Source organism: Erpetoichthys calabaricus, chromosome 4 (assembly GCF_900747795.2).
Source record: "Erpetoichthys calabaricus chromosome 4, fErpCal1.3, whole genome shotgun sequence".
NCBI lineage: Eukaryota > Metazoa > Chordata > Cladistia > Polypteriformes > Polypteridae > Erpetoichthys > Erpetoichthys calabaricus.
The window spans coordinates 298791577-298814720 of record NC_041397.2 but is presented as its reverse complement, the minus strand read 5'-3'; the positions used below and the strand labels follow the sequence as shown (position 1 = coordinate 298814720).

The 23144-nt window shown below is 38.9% G+C and overlaps 1 protein-coding gene across 1 annotated transcript in view; it reads right to left on the bottom strand.

Annotated features, from left to right (window-relative positions):
* LOC114651265 (uncharacterized) overlaps positions 1-8022 on the bottom strand; it is a 72022-nt gene extending 64000 nt beyond the window's left edge. The window contains exons 1-2 of the mRNA XM_051926675.1: positions 7910-8022; positions 6013-6366 (exon numbers count right to left, since the gene is read on the bottom strand). Of these exons, the coding sequence (XP_051782635.1) occupies positions 6013-6366; positions 7910-7952 (397 nt within the window). The 5' untranslated portion in view covers positions 7953-8022. The remainder of the gene's footprint in view (positions 1-6012; positions 6367-7909) is intronic.
* Positions 8023-23144: the final 15122 nt, after the last annotated feature.

Below are 23144 nucleotides of genomic sequence, written 5' to 3'. Positions count from 1 at the left end.
ATATTTTAAATATACATACACTTTATATTCATTTAGGTAGAAATATATTTATTAAAAATATACCTTACATGTATTTCATTTTTTCAAGGGACAGCTCTTTACCAAGTTTTAATATGAAGATCTATGCTACATGTCAGCAATTACAGTGAATGGAAAGAAGTTTTATTCACAACTACAGTTTTATATAAAACTAGTCATTTAGCCTGTTACAATAACGGGCACTAGAAGAGTAGTGCATAAACATTAGTAGGAACAGTCTATATTAAATGGCAAGGGACTTTGACCTCATTCTTTTTGTTGGTCGTATTTTTCTTTCTTTCAGCCTTTGTTTTGTTGATGTTTACTTACTCAGCTGACCGTTCTTCGTGGGCTGCCGCCGTGTATTGTGTGTCTTTAATTTTCTATGACAGTAATACTGTCTTGTACGGCTCTATTCAATAAAGGCGCGTAGATAATTTAGTTCAAATGGCTCTGGAATATGTGAAGAGCAACAGGTGCAGATCTTTATTTACGCGCGCCTTTATTCGCTGTGCCAAATTGAGGTCGTCCTTTTGAGGCTCGCCTTTTTGTGCGCGCCATTATTGAAGGATACCGTCTTGTACGTCCTCTGGCTTGTACATCCGAAATATACGTCCTTACGTCCGTAATATACCTTTAAATTTCTCTGGCGGTAATACAGGCGTGCGCGTCGGTAATATGCCTTTAATCTCCTCTGACAGTAATACTGGCTTGTATGTGGCTGTAATATGCGTCACTGTATTGTGTACCTTTAATTTCCTCTCGCAGTAATACTGGTTTGTATTTCTGTAAAACGCCTCTAACTTTTTCTGACAGTAATATCGCGCATCGCACCGTGCCCCACGCATGCGCACTTCACCAGAAGACCCACACACGGACGCCTGGATGCACATAGGGATTTTATATATATAGATGGTTTATAACAAAAAAAGGTAAAAGTGGTGTAATTGAAGTACATATTTTCAACATGTTCTATATCCATCATGATAAATTCTAGAAGCAATGTTTCTTTTTAGTCTGATTTCCACCATCTTCTTGTTATCTTCTCCCACTTCTATGTGGGTTTGATGTTTATAGGTTTCTACCTGATTTTTATGACATGATGCCTTTCCTGACACCAACCCTTTCCATTTATCCGGGCTTGGGACCAGTTCCAAAATGGAGGCTGGGTTGGTCATTTTTATTTTCTCGTATACAAAGTATTTAAAAATTTGACCTCAAGATTTTGATGAATTTTGTTGTTTTAGACCTCCCTGAGTCCAATTTACATTGTCATAGGGAAAGTATTGTAATCATCCAAAAATTCAGTTTCGAGATTTTGATGGATCTCAATGTTTTTAGAGCACCCTGAGTCAGAAAATACCGTTTTTGGAATTATGTTTGGGTGTCTGTGTGTGTGTATATAAATATGATAACTTGATTACACTTTCACTTAGGTCAACCAAATTTTGCATACAAGTATTAGGTACAAAACATAGATTTTTGTCAGCTTTTGAGATATTCCCGGCTAACTGGAAGTGGTACTTTTTTATTCATTCAGCTGCAGAGTCCAATTTATTCAACTTTACTTTTAAAATAATTGCTCAATATATTATTAATTTGATTTAATTTGTTGTTGATGGTTCCTTAATGGACATGATATAAAAATACTCTTCAAATATCCATCCCCATATCTGAGTATGCGAGAAAGTCTAATGGAGACCACTCCTGATTTCTTAGTCAGATACTTGCAAAAATTACACAATATACTAAATATTCAGACTTGGTATGTTTTGGTCTTTTACATAGCTATCAATATATCCAAAGCATATGTGCAATATCCCTTATAAAAGTGATAAAACCTGGACAGGGTGAGGCTGACATTTGCTCTTCAGCTTTAACATAATTGAATATTCAAGCAAATGGTGAGAAATGCTAATATGCTGACTGGGCAGTGGATTCAAAGCCTTCTGTGGTATTCTCCATATATACCAAAACTGACCTTACAGTTAGGTGATGGTATTGTTCTAGTAAGGTTGAGCCAGTGACAAACGTTTCTGGAACCATCTACTTGATAGAAAAGTGTGGGTGAAAAATGAGAAATTTCAACTATGAGGAGAGACTGAAGGAGCCAAACCTAATCAATTTAAGCAAACGGAGATGAAGATGTGGCGTGATCAAAATATTTAAATTATGAAAGGAATTAATACAGTGGATCCCAGCTGCTACTTTAAAATACACATTGCTACAAGAACATGATTTTGCACGAATGTTAAACAGTTTTGCTTCATGCAATGAGCCATAGACAGACTAAATAAGTGATCAAATAGTGCGGTGTAGTGTATGAGTTTAAATTGAGGGATGTTATACTCAGACTGTGTAACACACTAGTGAGACTGCACCTGGAGTATTGTGTGCAGTTCTGGTCACCACGTTACAAGGAAGACGTAGCAGCAGTTGAAGCTACTCAGAGGAGAGCAACCAAGTGAATCTCAGGACTTTACGACATGTTCTTCTCTGACAGCTTGTTCAGCCTAGAACACAGTAGACTGCTTGGGGACCTAATTCAGGTACCGTAAAATATTGCATATAATGTATGCAATTTTTCTCTCATTTTAGTTCGCTAAAAATTAGGGGGCACATTATACCTAAGACAATTTTAATGCAGTTGTTTCTCACTTAAATTAACATAAAACATCTGTTGCTGCATGCAGTGCACTGTTGCCACATTTTAGCTGTCTGCAGTACTGGGCTGTTTTCTGAAAACACAACACACATAAATCAGCATAAAATGTCCATTGCTGGATATGTGGCCACTCTAGCTGCCTGTTTGACATCTCTGACTACAAGGGCAAAAGCTGGGCGGGGGCAGTGGTGGCGGAAGGCCACCGTGCGATGCAATCTGGTTTGTACTTCTTGTCATTATGAGTGGAGGTCCCCCCATGTGAACATTGCCGTAGGCACATCAGCTACATGAACGTGTTCATCACCATGATTAGTTGGGGACCAATCAGCTGATGCCAGTACCTCTCTTTCGTCTTTAATCTTGGTCTTCAGACTTGCACCAAAACTGGGATCCAACAAGTCAGGGTCCAATTCAAAATAATAAAATATACTGTATGCAAAAAGTCATCCACTGTGTATTTTGCTTGGTGCATTCATGTCACTCTCTCACCCGATTATATTTTTGCCATTGCCACGTTTGCCATTGTTTGCTCTTCGCTACTCATGCACAGGCAGTGATTAGACGTTACAAGTCAATGATTCTAACATTCCTCCAAGTAAAGAGAGTCTACCTTTACCATAACAGTGAGTTTTGTCAACATTTACAGCTGATTATCACCCTCACCCCTTCTATCAACAATAGCCAACATCCACCCTAAAAATCTTGAAAAGTTAAGGGTATGTATTATATTCTTTTTTTACCTGAAAATTTTGGGCTAAATCAGAATCTGCACTATACATGAATGCACATTATTTTCAAGATTTTACAGTATTCAAAATTCTCAAAAGGTTTTTCTAAAGTAGAGCCAGCAGAATTCTTTCAACTTAATGGTGAATCACGTAAATGAGGACACCAGTAGAAACTAAGGGGAAGTGCTTTTAGGACTGAAGCAAGGAAGCAACTCCTTACCGAATGAGTTTTTGACAACCTTTAAGAAGAATCTGGATGAGATATCGGGACAGCTTAGCTATTAACTAAACAAATGCGCCTGATAGACTGAATGGTTTGTCAAAATTTCTTATGTTCTTTTGTTTTAACAACCTTTAAATTTTGACTTGATATTATTTTGGTGAATAGGATTGGGAAGCCTGTTGGGCAGAATGGCCCGTTATCATCACAATTGTTCTGATGTTCTGATGTTCTAATGTTCTACTTGCAAAGGTAAAGAAGAAATATTCTGTTTATGTTAATGTTTTTGTTTAGAAGCACCATGTTTGACAAAACTACCTAAATAATTGATTAGAAAAATGGGAATAAAATTAAGTGACTGTCTTGTAAAAATAATACATAAACAGTTTTGTGCTTTTCAAATTTATATGGAGCCAAAATTCATCAGTCGTTCCAGCGTCATAATTAGCAAAGCCAAATAAGGGGATGTGGAAATACCATTTTTGACTTGGACATGTACTTTATACCCTAATAATTTTATTTAAGTATTTACCTTAATATGCAAGTGAATGGAAGTGGGAGCTCTCTTATGTGTATAGTAGCAAACTGAGGTGAAATTCTACAGTATCGCTAAGATATTCAGCCCACACCCATCCATTTATCCATTTGTTTTACACCTTTCTAACTCTGGATTATGGTAAGCAAAGTGCACACAGCAAGGATCATGTTAAAGACACGTGAGTTTGGTGACTAAAGTTAACTGATATGAAACTTGAAGCATTTCACATTTTTAGGTTACTTCATCCCAGAGGTAGTTATCACACTTTTGCTGTCATAAAAAAATTGAAAAACAGTAATCTAGTTTATAGTTGTAGTCGCACAGATCATTCCTCCGTTTTAAGACAGATTCTCAAAATGAGATCCTAAATATTTCTGTAATAATGAGTCTTAGTCAAAAATAACAGCAATAATAGAATGCAATTATGTGTTTGTAGACGTTATTAAATCCTTGCTTTTTAAAAGCACTTTCCAATGTCATCTAGTTAACACTGGAGCACAAACAGACTTGTCTTAGCTCAATAGCTTTCACAGACAGGAGAGTCCAATTCAAGTGATGTGTGAAAATGTCATTGATTGACAGGTGTGTGACTAATTGTAGTGTTTTTTTTTTATTTTTAGTAAATAACAAAAGGTATCCCAAAAACACAAAAACCCCAATAACGACCAACACGTATTTAGTGCAGTAAATCTCCTCTTTCCCAACCTTAGTAGCAGTACCACATCACCCAGTTAAATGAACTAAATGCCAACTAGCAGTACATCAACAATAAGGTAAAATTACCAAAGGAAAGATAACTATAAAAAGAAAATGAATAACACTAATATAAATTTACAATCAATATCACTCCATAGAAGAAACTCCAGACCTTCAGCCCGTATATAAACTGCAGTTCCTTTTCTAACCCCATGTTATTTTCATATCATTTAGTGGAGCTGCACCTTCCCTTGTGATTAATTATTTCAAATACCTCTTAGTTACAGCTGATAATGTCTGCTCTTTGCAATAATAAATGAGCAGGTAATTCAGCAGTAGTTTATACTGTAACGTAAAATACTGAGGACATGTTAGGTTACTCTGTGCCTACTGAGCAACACTTACAGAATTTCTTTCCTCTTCCATTCATTTCCAGATACGAGGGACGTTCAAAAAGTTTCTGCACTTTTATATTTTTGTTGGAAACAGTGAAGGCGGGAAGAGTAGTAATGGGGCATTAAAAGGTTGGTACGACGCTGTGAAAATTGCATTGAAAATCAAGGTGACTGTATAGAAAACTGATAAATAGAGTTAAAAAAAGTGAGGAATCTTTTTGAACGTCCCTCGTAGATAGTGTTTGTCATGGATGTGTTTCTCTACAAGCAGCTTGCCTGTGCCCTCGGCGGAGTTTTGGATAACTGGGATCCGAGTTGATGTCAGATGAGTAAAAGAAGAAAATATCCAAATGCAAAAGCTGATGTAACTGCTGTCAAAGAAAAATTGAAACAGTGGACTAGTTTATAGTTGAAGTTGCACAGAACATTCCTCCATTTTAAGACCGACGAGTTCTCAGTTCTACCAATGCTTTTCAAATTCTTAAAGCGAGATTTTACATTTTCAAAACTTTGTTTACTATGATCTGATATCTCCTCAAAAGATGAACTGCCTTGACCAATTTTCACAAAGAATAAGTGTGCAGCATAGTTTCATGTGGACCGATAGACAGACACACATACATGACTATTGGAACCGGTGCTTCTCACATTATATGTGAGAAAACACAACTAAAAATTTGCAAACATGGATATACAATAAAAAATGGCAGATTCTAAACTTGCACTTCAGTTCACTGGTGAAATGTACTTACCGGAAAGACACAACTCAGTCCCATTACCGAAGAGAACATCACTGCGCCGCACTACTCCGCAGTAGTACGTTCCCATATCTGATGGCTCCAGTCTTGAGATCGACAGATTGAATGAGTTTTTTGTTTTCTGGATTTGAAAGCGATTGCTTTTTTGAAATTCATTATAAAATATACTGTCATTTGAATCAGCTTTGGATGACAATACGTATTGTGGAGCTTTCCCAAATGTTTGCTTGAACCAAATATAGTTATTGTGTGGAGAATGGCTTATGAAGCCCTGCAGGGTCACAGAGTCACCAAGCTGGGCTGTAACTGAAAGCTGAGACTGTGTAATGATGTTTGCAGTAAACACCCCTAGAAAATAAAATGATAACTGTGAAATATAATTACAGTATGCTAAAATAGACATAACCTCCACTGCCAGTGTGACATTAGTACAACAGTTCATATTTAATATTTATATTTATTTATTTGACTGGTGCCTTTATCCAAGGCACTTCAAAACATTTATGATACAATTAGTTACATTACTTTTAGTTTTGCAGGCAGGTCACATGACTTACACAGGGTCACACCATGGTGTCAGTAGTGGGATTTGAACTTACAACCTCATTTTACTCATTTATTATATAAACTGCTTGATCCAAAATTAAAGAAAATTACAAAAAATCTACAAGCAGCTGTGCATTAAAAAGGAAAAATAAAGTTTGGCTTAACTTTTATCTAGATGCATACTATAAATATTAAATTAAGGAAAAAGGTTAACTGTAATTTCTTAGTTTAAAACACAGCAAAAGGTTTTGAAATAATAATGTAGAATTAACTTATATTTTTAATATAAATTAATCATCTGGATAAGAATATAAATAACATTCCTGCTAAGTTTATATATACGACACCAAACTAAGTGAGTGGGCAATTAATGAAGAATTAGCAGAAAGGTTACTTAGGGTCTTAGACAGCATGCAGGCTTGAGCAGATTTGTGTTTAATATTAATCGTATGGATAAGTGTTGGCTTAAAATACATTAAAAGTTAAATACATTTTAATTATACTGTAGAATAAACTTATATTTTAATATAAATTAATGATCTGGATAAGAATAGAAATAACATTCCAGCTAAGTTTATATATACGACACCAAACTAGGTGAGTGGGCAGATCATGTAGAATTAGCTACTACTAGGTTACTGAGGGTCTTGGACAGCATGCAGGCTTGAGCAGATTTGTGTTTAATATTAATCTCATGGAAAAGGATTAACTTAAAATAAAGCAAAAGTTAAATAAATTTTAATTGTACTGTTGTATTAAATTATTTTTAATATAAATTAGTGATCTAGAATGGAATAAAAATAACATTCTTGTTAGGTTTACAGACAACAACAAACTAAGTGGTCGGTCAGAAAATGTAGAATTAGCTGAACGGTTACTGATAGTCTTGTGCAGCATGCAGGCTTGAGCAGATTTGTATTTTATATCAATCTCATGGAAAAACATTACCTTAAAAATACAGCAACAAATAAATACATTTTTAAACAATGCTATAGAATTTTTACTTTTTTTGCTTTAGCAATGTGGGTTAATGCTGTCCCACTTTTAACTAATATATATTCAATTCTTTTAAAAGAAATCTAATTATTTTAGCCATTTCTCACATTCATTCTTTTTTTATGATATACATGATATAATTATGCCTATGGAGTGTAACCTGTGGAGTTTTAAAAAATAAATAATAATTAAAGAAAACTTCTTTAGTTGTCCAATAATTTCTTTTTCTACATTTCCACTCCAACAGACAAATTCATGCCAGTAAAATCCTTAATGGAGTTAGGCTAAAGTTCAACATTAGTTTCAAAACAAATATATTCTGGCAAAATAAGAAAAAGATGATACTTACAACTGCTGCCAGCACACATGAGAATGAAGCAGAGTGGTCTCATGTTCTCCTCTAATCTGGTCTGAGATGTTGATATCGGAAAAATGGTATGCAGTACCTTGTAGGCTGTGTCACATGACTGGTGTCTCTGTTTGTCTGAAGCTCACTTTAAACAACTCAGGCTGCTTTTAGATGCTTTAAATAAACCAAACGTAAACTGAAAGACAACAGCTGCATATTTTCTTTGCTATTACCAAACATATTAGCCTTAATTATTTACTTATTTATATATATTTTTAGTCATTCTGTTGTGTGTTCAGACCATAGTGTGTGAGTATATATATTTATTTATCTATGTATTTATGTTTATTAAAGTACAGTATTAAAAGTAAAGTCAAAATATTAAGAAATTACAAAACACAGAAGAAAAACACAGTAACTCACCAAAACTCCTAAGTGCATTTGAAATGAACCACCAGGAACTGTGGGAGACTCTCCAGCTTTACAGAGCAGAGTTCAGTTCCTGGTGGTGATTGGTAGTTTGCCTCACCTCTTGGGGGACCACCTGAAAAACATATGGAGAGTAACACAGGCAGCCTACTGTAACAGGAGGCTGGGGGACAGTCCCAGCCGGGACGCCTGGAAGGACCGGGAGGTGGCGTTTACGTCTTCCGGGCCACGAGGGGGCACCCTCCCTGGATCTGGAGAGGACCACGGGAGATGAGCAAGGAGGCTCAAGCTCTGTTGGGGCCTGTGGCCTCCACCAGGGGGCGCCCCAAGCCTCATGGAGCCCAAGAGACATTCACTTCGGCCACACCCGGGAAGATGGAAGAAGAGCCTTCCAGGGACACCCGGAGTGCTTCTGGAAAAGCATCATTAAGCACCTGGAGCACATCTGGGTGAACATAAAAGGGGCCACCTTCCTACTGTCTGGGAGCTAGAGGCGGGAGTGGGAGCAGAATGAAGCTCCCGTGGAGAGAGGAAAAGGTGGCCCATGGACAGGGAGAGAAAGGCCTGTATTAGGGGTGATTGGTGCTGGGAGCACTGTGTGCTGTGCGAGACTGTATTAATAAAACGTGTGCTTTTTATAAAGATGTGGTCTCAGTCTGGTGGTGTCCGGGCATATCTCACACTACATACATGGTTAAAATCAAAAGGAAAGAATAATATACATAATCAATAAAAGTAACATAAATATGAGTAAATGGCACTCTAGAGAACACAAAGGAAATAAAACAAAAGCTTGAATCCCTGGCTGATACGTAACAGTTTCCAGGCATCAATGGAGTTGATAATTTAAGGCAAAATATTAGTTTTCAGTTTCGTAAGATGGGCAATTTGTAACAAAAAATTGTTGTTTATAACTTTGGAGATCAGATTTGCAAATTCAGTGTAGACTACAGCTATAAATGCCGATAACAAGAGGGCCCAGATCATAATCAAATTTTATACTTGTATCTCCTTTCTAGGAAGTTCTTTGTTGTTTTGTGCACTGGTGCGCTGGTGAGACCTCATCTGGAGTACTGGGTGCAGTTTGGGTCTTCAGGCTACAAAAAGGACATAGCAGCACTGGAAAAGGTCCAGAGAAGAGCGACTAGGCTGATTCCAGGGCTACAGGGGTTGAGTTATGAGGAAAGATTAAAAGAGCTGAGCCTTTACAGTTTAAGAGGTGACATGACTGAAGTGTTTACAATGATGAAGGGAATTAGTCCAGTGGATCGAGACGGTGACTTTAAAATGAGTTCATCAAGAACACGGGGACACAGTTGGAAACTTGTTAAGGGTAAATTTCACACAAACATTAGGAAGTTTTTCTTCAGATAAGGAGCCACAGATATGTGAAATAAGAGACAAGTAGTGTGGTAGACAGTAGGACTTTATGGACTTTCAAAACTCAACTTGATGTTACTTTGGAAGAATTCAGTGGATAGGAATGGCAAGCTTTGTTGGACTGAATGGCCTGTTCTCGTCTTGATTGTTCTGTTTGTTTTTTTCTCTTTTTTAATAAGTATGCATCTTATTCTCTCTCTCTCTCCCTCTCTCTCATTTCATTCATACATTGCATGCTGCAGACTGTATATCTGTTGAGCATTTAGGGAAACATTTTCTCAGATTGTCCAAAATCATTGCATCCATTGACCGAACTCCTGCAATTAAAACTTACAGTCATAGGGATGTGGATTCCACTGTGGCAGTATTAGTCAGAAACCTACCTCACTGCAAGGTAAGTTCCTGTCCTGCAGACACTCAGACCCATATTCGCTCACAGTTGGCCAATTCATAAATCAATTCAAAATCCAGAGAAATAAAAACACTTAGTCACAGAGAGAATGTGCAAACTTCATAAAAGTGAATATGAGTGGGAATCCAGCAAGCTTTGTCATGTAGTGGTTAAGGCTTTGGACTTCAGACCCTCAGGTCAGGGGCTCAAATCCTGCCAACTAGGCCCATGTGTGACCATGAGCAAGTCACTTCACCTGCCAGAGCTCCAATTGGAAAAACAATAGATGTGTACCCAATTGTACCTCAGACATTGTAAGCTGATCTGGATAAGGATGTTGCACAAATAAATAAATGGAATTAGGACCCTAGACTTCGAGGCAGCAGTGATTTTAATTTCGTATTGGCAGGAAAAAACTGACCCATTATTTAAAATGCGTTTGGACAAATTCAAAATTACACAGAGACACATCCTTGGTCACAAACTGATCCATTTTTCATATCATCTTTATTTCCCTCCCATAATTTAAGCAAATAACATATGACACTCTCTGAACTTAAATTTCTCCACAGACTTGACCTAAAATTAACCAAACTGCCATCTCATGGGTTGCATTAGAGGCTCGGCAGAGCATCACCAGAGGAGACTCTCAGCACCTGGTGATGTCTATGAATCACAGACTTTAAGCAGACATTGCATGTAAGGGATACGCGACAAAGGCCTAAATTTGACAACAACTTTAATAGACCTTCCATAGCTGTGTCCCAAACATTATCGTAGCCCTGAAATGGGGGGGGGGCCGTGTAGAAAAAGTATTTTGCGTAACCGCAAGGTATGCAAGACCCCTTAAATGAAAGTCTACAATGTGCACTTTACTCATGTCTGAATGCCTTGTTTTGTAATTTTAATCTGTGGAGCAGAGGGGGGAAATCAAGGAATAATGTGCCTTTGCCCCAAACATTACGGAGTGCACTGTAATTAGTGCCAGATCTACTCTGTCCTTGTTAGTTACTAAACAATTACCGTGACTTTGTGCTCCAGTTCATTAGTAGTTGAGTACATATAAAGTATCTTGCGATGATATTCATTATGAAAATATGCTATATAAAATAAAGGTTGCTTGATGAACAGTGTGTCCACCATCACTGATATAATATTGTGCTACTAATATCCTTATCTCAAGCTCTTGGAAATGTATTTTGTTCATTCATCTTATCCTTTCCTCATAAAACTTACAGTATATTCTACCATATTTACTATATTGTATTTAATGTTTGTATTATACTATTAACAGACATTTTATGTGGAATGGATCATTTTCTTGTTCATCATAATATAAAGCGAATTTCATCTTGAGGCATCACGTGATGACACTTACTGTTTTTCATAATGCATTCCAATTGCCCCTTAGCTACCCCAACTGTCCATCTTGAAATTTTATGTTCCTTTTTGTTGTACCACTCTAGTATTACATCTCCCCTTGCCACACTTCTCCATGTATATTTTGTATATTAACAAAATAAGGAGGTGACACAAATGAGGTGTTGGGATCTGCGCCCATTTAATTCAGAGCTCAGTAACCAAAAAAGATACAAAAGACACCTTTTGAACTTAATAGCAGCTTCCTCAGCCATATTGTACCACTTCCAGGGATTCAACTCCGTGTCTCTTGGATTCAGGTTCAGTACTGATCATTGACTTCTGTTCCATACTGTCCATAAATATCGGAAAGAGAGGAAAGGGCAGGACCCCTGGGACTGTGTCGGAAATTACATCACATCTTCTCCTGGTTTTCTTAAATAATTCTAATAGTAATGAGAGAAATGCTGTTAACACTGGTGTCACAACAATCTCAACCCATCCCCTCATTTCTGTATGATTAGGACCTCCAAGATGCTCCCTGGGCACAAATGTATCATAAAGTTTTCTCCAAGACAAAATTTGTGTGAGCCCTCCAAAAGCTGCTACTCAAGCGGACCAAGACCTCCACTGATCTGTTCACCTTAACCCTAATGGTATCAGCTAGAGCAGGCACAAAAATGGGAAGCTAGCAAATCAACTAAAAATATTGCCAAAAATATAAGAAAAACCCCACAAGAGGAGGGATAACTAAACCCCTGGCTTGTAGTAAAAAGGCAAATGGAGAATCGTTATAAATAAAATGTTTTTTTAAAAAAATACAAAAATATAAAGAAAGGCTGACAAGAGGAAAAAAAGACACAAAAGAGTTGCCCTAAAGGCAGTTCACAGCTAACAAGGCCCAATATGTTAAAAGACTCCTTAAAACAAATTGAGATATAATCAGACATTTAGAAAATACAACAAAGAAAGCATAATACTCACTAAAACTCCAACAAACACGTGGTTCCCAACTCCTGAGCCTTCTCGGCTCACTTAAATAGCCAGTGGGAGGACTCAGGCTACACTCACAAGAAACATAAGTAAACTTAAAAACACAGCACCAAAGTAAAAAATAATAAACAGTGTTGATGGAAATCACATAAAAATATTGTGAGACCCATTAAGACCCACCCAGTGCCGAAACGAGGGTGACAAGTCTGTCAAGTGTTTTTTTTTTTCTGCTGTGAGGCAATGGCAGTTTTGCTGCATCACCGAGGCAACTATGAGTCCAAAGCCTCGCAACGCGTCCGTCATCCAAGGGTTGATATGGCGAGTGCTTTAATCCGGGCCCACTTTTTTTCCATTTCTCCCCTATGGGCGAACCAATTCCAGCTGCTGATCTGCAGCACCAACCTGACAAGGAGGACTATCTGTTCCTGAACTTAAGAAAGAAGCCAAGGCAGGATGACTGATAATGTCACTGCTTCTTTGCTGTGTTTCTGTGTAGTGAAGTGGTAGTTCCCATTTCAATAAATAACCTTGCTGTTCCTGTTATGAACTGAATAAAGCTGGTTTTCCTGAAGCCTGTGGTCTTGTTTTTATCAGGTGCAAGACAGTGACTCACACATCACGATATGAAAAATAGCAATATAAAGACAACAAAAACAACAATAAAAGGTAAAATACACATCATTTTGAATAATTACATAACAACATGAGTGACAATACATACATACACACATAACAGGGGAGCCAAGACAACAGAACTAAACAACATTAGTGTCACCTTCAGCACAATGGTCAAACAACTGACACCATGAAGTTAAGATCAACTGCCTTTATGTTCTGTACACTAGAAGAGGTGAATGATAGGAGGACCAAAGGCAAGTTCACTGTACGTAGTTCTGACTGGCAAATTCCTAGCTGAAGTGGAAAAAGGACAGACACATGAGCTGCTATGCCACCTCCAAATCTATATGTTTGGTATGTTACTCTTTATGTGTGTGTATACAGTACTAGCTGTCTCCCGCGGCTCCACCCGTGTAGTAGTGAAACAGGACAAACTTTAAAAATCAATAAACCAACAGGTATCAGTAGCTAAGCAGAGGCAAGGTTCACTCCAAAAAGGTAAACCGACTCGAACAGAGGCTGGCGCATGAGTGAGGAGGGCTCCACCCGGCTCCCTACTGCAGATGTCACGCTTCCCCCTACCTTGGGCCCGCAGCCTCTGTCTTGGAATTGTGCAAATACTTAGCGCGATGAGAAAAGTTGCAAAATCAACCAAAATGTTCAAGCAAATTATAGAAAAAAACCCGATCTAAATCCGTTAAGTAGTTCTCTTGTGAAAAGTGGACAGACAGACAGACGGATGTTGGATTATATATATATATAGAGAGAGAGAGATATTGTGGTGGACAGCTGGGGCCCTTGCCCAGCCAGGACGCCTGGAGGATGGAAGGACTGGGAGAGGGGCAATACCTTCCCTGGGACACGAGAGGGCAGCCTGGAAGATTCTGGAGCCATGGACTGCAGCAGTTCTGCCTCAACAGGAAGTGCTGCTGGAAGATCGTCAAGGAGCACCTAGAGCACATCCGGGTACAACATTAAAGAGGCCACCTCACTCCATTTGGGGAGCCAGAGTAGGGAGGTGGAGGGCAGATCTTATGAAGGGAGAAGCAGAAGCATCAGAAGAGAAAAAAGGAGAAAGGGAAAATGAAAAGAAAGGAGGGACTGAGCCTATTTGTGGTGATTTGTGCACTGTGCGCTGAAATAGAAGAAAATAATAAGCGTGAGGTTTTACAGGTGTGCCTCTTGTGTCTGTCTGTGTCGGGTTGGGTGGCTGGAATGCCCCCTACAGGTGTCACAATACATAGATTCAGAGAGTGAGGGAGGGGGGATCTACAATAACATCAATGTAGACCTATACCTTTCGAACATTTAAGTTGACAACTTTACCTAACTAATTACCATATTTGTCACACTATAAGACACACCTGACCATAAGACACACCTAGGTTTAGAAAAAGATAACAAGAAAAAAAATATACTGAACCAAATGGTGTACTAATATATTTAATAAAATATAGCAGAATAATATTTCAACAATGTAAAGTCAACAGCGGTATTAAGAACCATCATCACTGTCATTAACAAATGAGGAGAGACTTTAAGGTTCAAGCACTCTTCTAGTTTTCTGGAAACCCCAAGAACTCCTCATCGCTAGTGTCAGAATTTATGAAGCTCACTTGCACACAATCACTGATATCACTTTCTTCGCTATCTTCATATATGATACTATCTTCAGTTCCATCTAAGGCATTGCTAATGGCAGCTTCCACCTGCAGCTATAGACTCTTAAGTACGTGAGCGACTCTCCACATTAAGTGTTGAGATCTGGACAGTGTATGTGCCCAAAACATTAACATTTATATGTTACTTACATAAAAACCAAATTTAATGTTATTTACCTTGATTTATTTATTAATTCCTACAGCGTAAAGTCACAAGTAGACTTCAGAGCTTCCTGTGTTTGATCGACACGGACATGCTCAAAAAATACATGTGTAATGCCATGAATAGTGCACACTGACACTTCAGTTCGTAAGCAATGGTACTAGAATGTAGTCAGACTTCTTTTTTGGGCAGATACATCATCCAGATCTAAACACTAGCGCGGAGAGTCACTCACATACTGAAGAGTCTATAGCTGCAGGTGGAAGCTGCCATCACTGTACTTTGTATATAAGAGGCAGATCAAATGTTATTTACCTATTTACCTTGATTTATTTACTTATCTCTCTACAGCGTAAAGTCACAAGTAGACTGCAGAGCTTCCCATGTACATATACAAAGTACAGCGACGGCAAAAGTGCGATGTAGAACCCTATGTAGAAACTATGTTTCTATTTTACGATGTGTTTACATAGATTGTTGTAGACACAGAACACATATGAAATGCATGTGTTCCAAATAACGATTTAGTATTTATAAAAGGTGTAATTTTGCTTGACTTCTCACTCTATACAACTCTAAGCAACTGACACACAGGTAAACAGACTTGAGCTGAGAAAACTGTGCTGCAGTGGGGGGATGTGATAGCAGGCTGCTTGCTGCTTATTGACACATTTACAAGACAAAAGACGCTGACAGAGAGGTGCAAAGGGATTTAGGTGGGACGGATTTATGAGTTTTTTCGTAGGCTTTGGTAATTCTAGTGTTAAGCGTCCCCAGGGGTTTCTCGTGGGCCTACCACTTCCTCTTCTAACAGCTGTCGCTACTGCTGACAGGTCAGGTAATACACATCACAGTCTGTGATACAATATTTGATCCATAAGACAAACAGACATTTCCACCCACTTTTGGGGAAAAAAAGCGCATCTTATGGAACAAAAAATACGGTAATTACTGCCTACCACCACAACAGGCCTCTTGTTCTTCTGTCATCACTGTGTCAGAAGGTAAATGTTTTGTCTATAAGCCATCGTACCAGGCCTATATAATGCTGGTTTGTTCCACAAAATGTAATTATACATTTGGAGCTGTGTTTTACCATACATTCAAATCCCCAAACCCCAGACACAACTACACTATACAAAGTCCCAGGTTCAAGTAAACCTTTTATAACTCTTTTACCCTCCTCTTAAACAGCCTTCTTTACCACAATATAATAAGATATAATTCACTACCTTTACTTTTCTTTTCTTGCTTTCCTTCCTTTGCCTCCATCCTAGGTAGGCTTCAATTCATTCCCAACTCTGACTCACCTGGCTGAGGAGGAAGGGCTTATTTTAAAGTGGGACCCAGAAGTACTTCCAGTATGCCTTGGAAACACCTTCTGGAGGCCATGGAAGCTGCCCCTATGAGCTCCCTTCAGAGGTCCCAGGCAAGACTCCATACTCCTACTTGTGCAGGAATTCAAACTGGAGAAGCACCAGAGGAATGGTGCCACCAAATGTACTTGAGGAACATGTTACCCTAGCAGGCAATCCCCCACTGCCCATTCTTTGTACCAGCGTCAAGACCAGGAAATGTGCCACCATCCATCCCAGCCAGGTCACCCATTCATCCATGCATAATATTGCAAGAGAAAATGTTTTACTATTGGTTATCTTTTAATGCCTGTTTTTTATATATTTATTAACTATGCACATTTTCCTTTCAGAGGCAAGTGACAGAACATTGTTGCATATTACATTTTTCAGGTAGTATAAAAGACTTTTACCATAGTTTACATTTGAATAGTTCTTCTATATTATTCTATCTAAATTCTACATGTAAGTTTATTACACATTTGTTCTGCATTCTACTGCACATGTGTTTATTCTACACAATAGAAATTTACAAAGTGTTTATCAACAATCAACTTGAATAGCATTTATTATCCATGACAATACTTTTTTTTTAAATATTGTATAATTATATTTGTATACAACAGAATACGCAATGCATATTGCTTGATAAAATGCTATTTGTTTTTCATCTCTATATAGTATATATAAAATCCAGCATCTGTCTGTCCATATGTCTGTTCACTTTTCACGAGAGCTCTACTTAATGGATTTAGATCAGGTTTTTTTCTACAATTTGCTTGAACATTACGGCTGATTTTGCGACTTCTGTCATCATGCTAAGTATCATAGTTCGCTTGCAGTACCGATTTATTTGTGCGAATCCGAGAGACCAAGGGAAAGGGACAGGGCCCTCCTTACTCACACGCTTGCCTCGAGGCGTATCTTACCTCCTCTTAGCTAGCGAATGAGAGAACTACTTAACGGATTTAGATTAGGTTTTTTTCTATAATTTGCTTGAACATTCCGGTTGATTTTGCGACTTCTCTCATTGCGCTAAGTATCATAGTTCACTTGTAGGAGCGATATATTCGCACGAATCTGAGACAGAGGCTGTGGGCCAAGGGGAGGGGGAAGTGTGACATCAGGAGTGGGGAGCCAGGCAGGTCCTCCTTTCTATCATTTTTCAGTTTTACATGGGCAGAGCTGGGGGTTGAGGGGGGATTATATGTAATATAAAAATGGCTCTTTAAATGCTGTATGTGGGTCACCAGTGAACTTAAAAAGGTAAAAATGGGCGTTGAAGCCACAAAAATTGAAAATTATAAATTATATTTGACTGAACAACATGATCAATTTGGAGTAACATACTGATACTTAAGGTGAAAAAGTTTAATATTTATTATAATTTGGAGTAATGTAATTATAGTTAACGTGAAAAAGTTTAATATTATTTATCATGTTACTTGAGTTTTGAAACTCCACGCAGTCTTCTTAGTTTAGAGATTCATGCTTCTTGCATCAGAAATAAAAGAGGAGGACTTTGAGGACGCACCTTGCTTCTCTTCTCATCCTAACTGTCATTAAGAAGGTTTTGTCAGCATCTCTTACTGAATGTCCAATCACCGTGCCATGTGATGTAAATATGTAGAGGCCACACCCTTTAAGTCATAGAATATGAATGAAATGCTATTGTCTACTGATAATCTTCTTCATTTATACTGAACACAAATTCAATGTAAGCACCTTGAGCACGGGAAAGGTGCTGTATAAATAAAATGTACTATCATTATTATTACTTTTAAAAAACTTGATAACCCCTGTCATTGAAATGCACATAAAAACAGGGTTTACATCCCAGGTCCTCGCTGTGTAGGATTCCTCAAGGTCCTCTGGCTTTCAGCCCACAGTCTAAAGACGTGCATGTTAGGTGAATTGACGATGTGTGTGTGTTTGATCTGCGCTGGACTGGCGTCCTGTCCAGTGTTTGTTCCTGCCTTTCGCCCTGTGCTAGCTGGCATGGGCTCTAGCCCACATCCCCCCACCATGACCCTGGTCTGGATTAAGCGGGATAGGAAATGACAAAACATAAAAACAGTTAAATAATAAACAGGTTAGTAGATTACACACAAGCTGACTAATACTGAAAAACCAATAGTACTGCTCTATCTGTCAGTGGCCTGGTTTCAACTCGGTTTGCATTTTGTTCCCTTCTATTAATGAGCTTTTTTTATCTTGTATTATGTTAATTGTTTAATTTCTTTCATTAATTTACCAATTTCTTCCATGAGTTTTGTCAGTTATATACACGTTTAAGAGGCTCATAATAATTCAGCAGGCCTAGGTGCTGCTATTTCTCTTTACGGCAGTATTTGGGCTTTTAAAAGATACAGCTTTTTACTGCAGTGCTTGCAGTGGCCTTGGGTTTCCTTCCTTGTTTATCTGCTCTATTTTGCAGAGACATTTGTGCTTTCTTTGAGGTCTTTAATCTTTTTCTTTTTTTTTTAGGTATCTTTGCATAAAATGCAAAAAGCACCTACTGTTGTTGTCTTGTACAGTGCATCTAGAAAGTATTCACAGCGCATCACTTTTCCACATTTTGTTATGTTACAGCCTTATTCCAAAATGGATTAAATTCATTTTTTTCCTCAGAATTCTACACACAACACCCCATAATGACAACGTGAAAAAAGTTTACTTGAGGTTTTTGCAAATTTATTAAAAATAAAAAAATTGAGAAAGCACATGTACATAAGTATTCACAGCCTTTGCCATGAAGCTCAAAATTGAGCTCAGGTGCATCCTGTTTCCCCTGATCATCCTTGAGATGTTTCTGCAGCTTCATTGGAGTCCACCTGTGGTAAATTCAGTTGACTGGACCTGATTTGGAAAGGCACACACCTGTCTATATAAGGTCCCACAGTTGACAGTTCATGTCAGAGCACAAACCAAGCATGAAGTCAAAGGAATTGTCTGTAGACCTCTGAGACAGGATTGTCTCAAGGCACATATCTGGGGAAGGTTACAGAAAAAGTTCTGCTTCTTTGAAGGTCCCAATGAGCACAGTGGCCTCCATCATCTGTAAGTGGAAAAAGTTCGAAACCACCAGGACTCCTCCTACAGCTGGCCGGCCATCTAAACTGAGCGATCAGGGGAGAAGGGCCTTAGTCAGGGAGGTGACCAAGAACCCGATGGTCACTCTGTCAGAGCTCCAGAGGTCCTCTGTGGAGAGAGGATAACCTTTCAGAAGGACAACCATCTCTGCAGCAATCCACCAATCAGGCCTGTATGGTAGAGTGGCCAGACGGAAGCCACTCCTTAGTAAAAGGCACTTGGCAGCCCGACAGGAGTTTGCCAAAAGGCACCTGAAGGACTCTCAGACCATGAGAAAGAAAATTCTCTGGTCTGATGAGACAAAGATTGAACTATTTGGTGTGAATGCCAGGAGTCACATTTGGTGAAGCATGGTGGTGGTAGCGTCATGCTGTGGGGATCTTTTTCAGCGGCAGGGACTGGGGGACTAGTCAGGATAAAGGGAAAGATGACTGCAGCAATGTACCGAGACATCCTGGATGAAAACCTGCTCCAGAGTGCTCTTGACCTCAGACTGGGGCGACGGTTCATCTTTCAGCAGGACAACGACTATAAGAACACAGCCAAGATATCAAAGGAGTGGCTTCAGGACAACTCTGTGAATGTCCTTTAGTGGCCCAGCCAGAGCCCAGACTTGAATCCGATTGAACATCTCTGGAGAGATCTTAAAATGGCTGTGCACCGACGCTTCCCATCCAACCTGATGGAGCTTGAGAGGTGCTGCAAAGAGGAATGGGTGAAACTGGCCAAGGATAGGTGTGCCAAGCTTGTGGCATCATATTCAAAAAGACCTGAGTCTGTAATTGCTGCCAAAGGTGCATCGACAAAGTATTGAGCAAAGGCTGTGAATACTTATGTACATGGGATTTCTCAGTTTTTTATTTTTTGTATTTGCAAAAACCTCAAGTAAACTTTTTTCACGTTATCATTATGGGGTGTTGTGTGTAGAATTCTGAGGAAAAAAATGAATTTAATCCATTTTGGAATAAGGCTGTAACATAACAAAATGTGGAAAAAGTGATGCGCTGTGAATACTTTCCGGATGCACTGTATGTCTCTTTGTCTACATGAAACAAATCGGTCCACTTACAAATCGGTCCACTGGGCTCCCAGTGGACCGATTTGTTTTTAGCTGGCACACTTATTCTTCAGGGAGATTTGTTGGGATGGTTATATTTTCATTGAATGTTTAAAATTTAAAAAACTCTTTTCTAAAAGCAGTAGTGAGTTTTCAAAATGGTCTATGCCCTATAGTAAAGTAACTTTCTGTGTGACCTCAATTGCTAGTTTCAGTGTGCCTGACCACTTCACTTTCTGTACTCTTTATTGTGTTGTAGATTTCATTTTCAATGGATGAATTTTTCATTTTTGCTCGTCAATCACCCATAATTGCAAAGTGAAAACATGTTAACAGATTTACAAATTTATTAAATCTGAAATCTGTCATAAATCTGACCCTTTGCTGTGGCACTCCAAATTATGGCCAAGTCTCATCCTGTTTGCTTTAATTCTCCTTGAGATGTGTCCAGAACTTCACTGGAGTCCATCTGTGGCCAACTGAATTGATTGGAAATCATTTACAAAGGCACACATGGACCTCTGTGTATCAAGTCCTCGATTCGCATTGCATGTCAGGACAAAAACCAAGCCATGAAGTCCAAGAAACTATCTGCGATCAAATTGTGGTGAGGCATCAATTAGGGCAAGAGGATCAAACCATTTCTAAGGCTCAGAGCATTCAAAGGAGCACAGCAGACTCAATAATTGTGAAATGGAAGGAGTCAGGAACCACCAGGTCTCTTCCTTGAGTTGGCCAAACTGAGTAATCAGCTAATAAGGGCCCTGATTGGAGAGGTACTGTTGCAGCAGACTTGCAGAGCCCCAAAGAAGGCATCCGGAGACTCAGGACAGGCAGCAGAATCAAGATTTATTGTATGGCGCACATACAGACTCATTACAGATGGAACAATGAGCGAGCAGCCATAGGCATCTCTTACATTTATTACAATTCTTATCATACAATTATTCATCCTCATCTGACTCCTATCATTTCACTGCTCTAATCTTGCCTCTAATTAATTCTATCAATATTTCTTAGCTGAGGGGGTGTCAAGCCCCTCTCTGTCCATCGTTTCTGTCTGACCAGGCCTATCCTTACTCCCTACTAGCTCTTCACTTGCTACTATTATTTACAGCCAAAGAGTTCACATTTCATCTCTAAGCGAGGGGCTCATCCTTCTCCAGCTCTCCTGCATGTCTTAACCATTGGCTTGATGAACTATACAGAATAATATAAGTATGTAGACATAAGTCTTTTTAACCCTAACTCTTACATCTTAATGCTTAGTAAAATATAGTGTCTACTTTCTCAAGTGGTTATAATACATTTCTAATATGTAGAGTTCACCAATTTTAAGAATAAGTTTTTCTGCAGTGCCCAAGAACCCAATGATCACTTTGATAGAGCTTTAGAAGTCCTCAGCTGAGATGAGCAAACCTATCAGAAGAACAACCATCTGAGCAGCACCCCACCAATCAGGCATTTCCAGTAGGGTGTCTAACTCCAGCTTGGCATTTAAAGGACTCTGAGAGCAAAATGTTAAAGATTCTCTGGTCTGATGAGACAAAAATGGAGATCCTTGGGCAGAATTGTCAGGTGAAGACAAGGTGCTGCTCATCATCTGTCTAATACCATCTCTACAGTGATCTATGGTGTTGGCTTGGGTGTGCTTCTAAGCAGAAGGGGCAAGGGGACTGGGCAGAATTGAGTGAAAGATAAATGAGAGACAAATACAGAGGGGTCCTTGAAGAAAACCTGCTCCAGACTGCACATGGCCTCAGATTGGGGCAACGGTTCACCTTTCAGCACAACAATAACCCAAATCACGCAGCAAAGACAACACTGGAGTGGCTTTGTGACAAACCTTTGAGTGGCCCGGCCAAAGCCCAGCCTTACACCCTATAAATCATCTGTGGCGAGACCTGGAGATGACAGTTTACAGATGCTTTCTGTCCAGGCTAATAGAGCTTGAGAGTTCCAGGTCGGCTGCCATCATCCCACTCTTGTCTTGAAGCCTCTTGACCCTGACAGTGTTGATAGTCATGACCAGGATGAGCTGAGCAGATGAGGACACCACAGAAAGCAAGGGGAAGATGCAAAGTGCTCAGTGCTTTTATTCCTTTAAAACCTGGCCGTCACCTTGACTTAACCCAGAGTGACTCCTTGCAACCAAGGGGGTGCCTATCCGACAGTTCAGCCCCCCTATCTATCTATCTATCTATCTATCTATCTATCTATCTATCTATCTATCTATCTATCTATCTATCTATCTATCTATCTATCTATCTATCTATCTACTAGATGGTAACTGGCTACCCAGGGCAATGCATCATACTAAGAATGTTTCTTACCTTTACAGTACATTAGAAACAAGGCTATATCATATACACGTTGATGTATATTTGTTGAAAAGGACAATTAAATATTCAAAAGTGACACATATACAAAGTGTCCCGAGGTGATATTTCATGCATCCCCACTCACGTGAGCTTTTTTTTCTGCCCTCACTCCTGTAATTTATAATTATGTATATGAAACTCTTGGGCTCTTCCCCCAGTTACAGAAATGATGTCTTGAAAGTCCCTGTTCTGAGTCACGCCTTTGCAAGGTCAACTGGTTATCTCAGTTTCAGCTCTTTTATGGCAATAAAGTTTTCAGCAAATAGCTCTGGCCAAATCAGCCAGGCTATTAGAAAAGCCACAGATGCCACACAAACAAGCAGCGTCCAGACTTCAGACTACGGCTACAGATAAA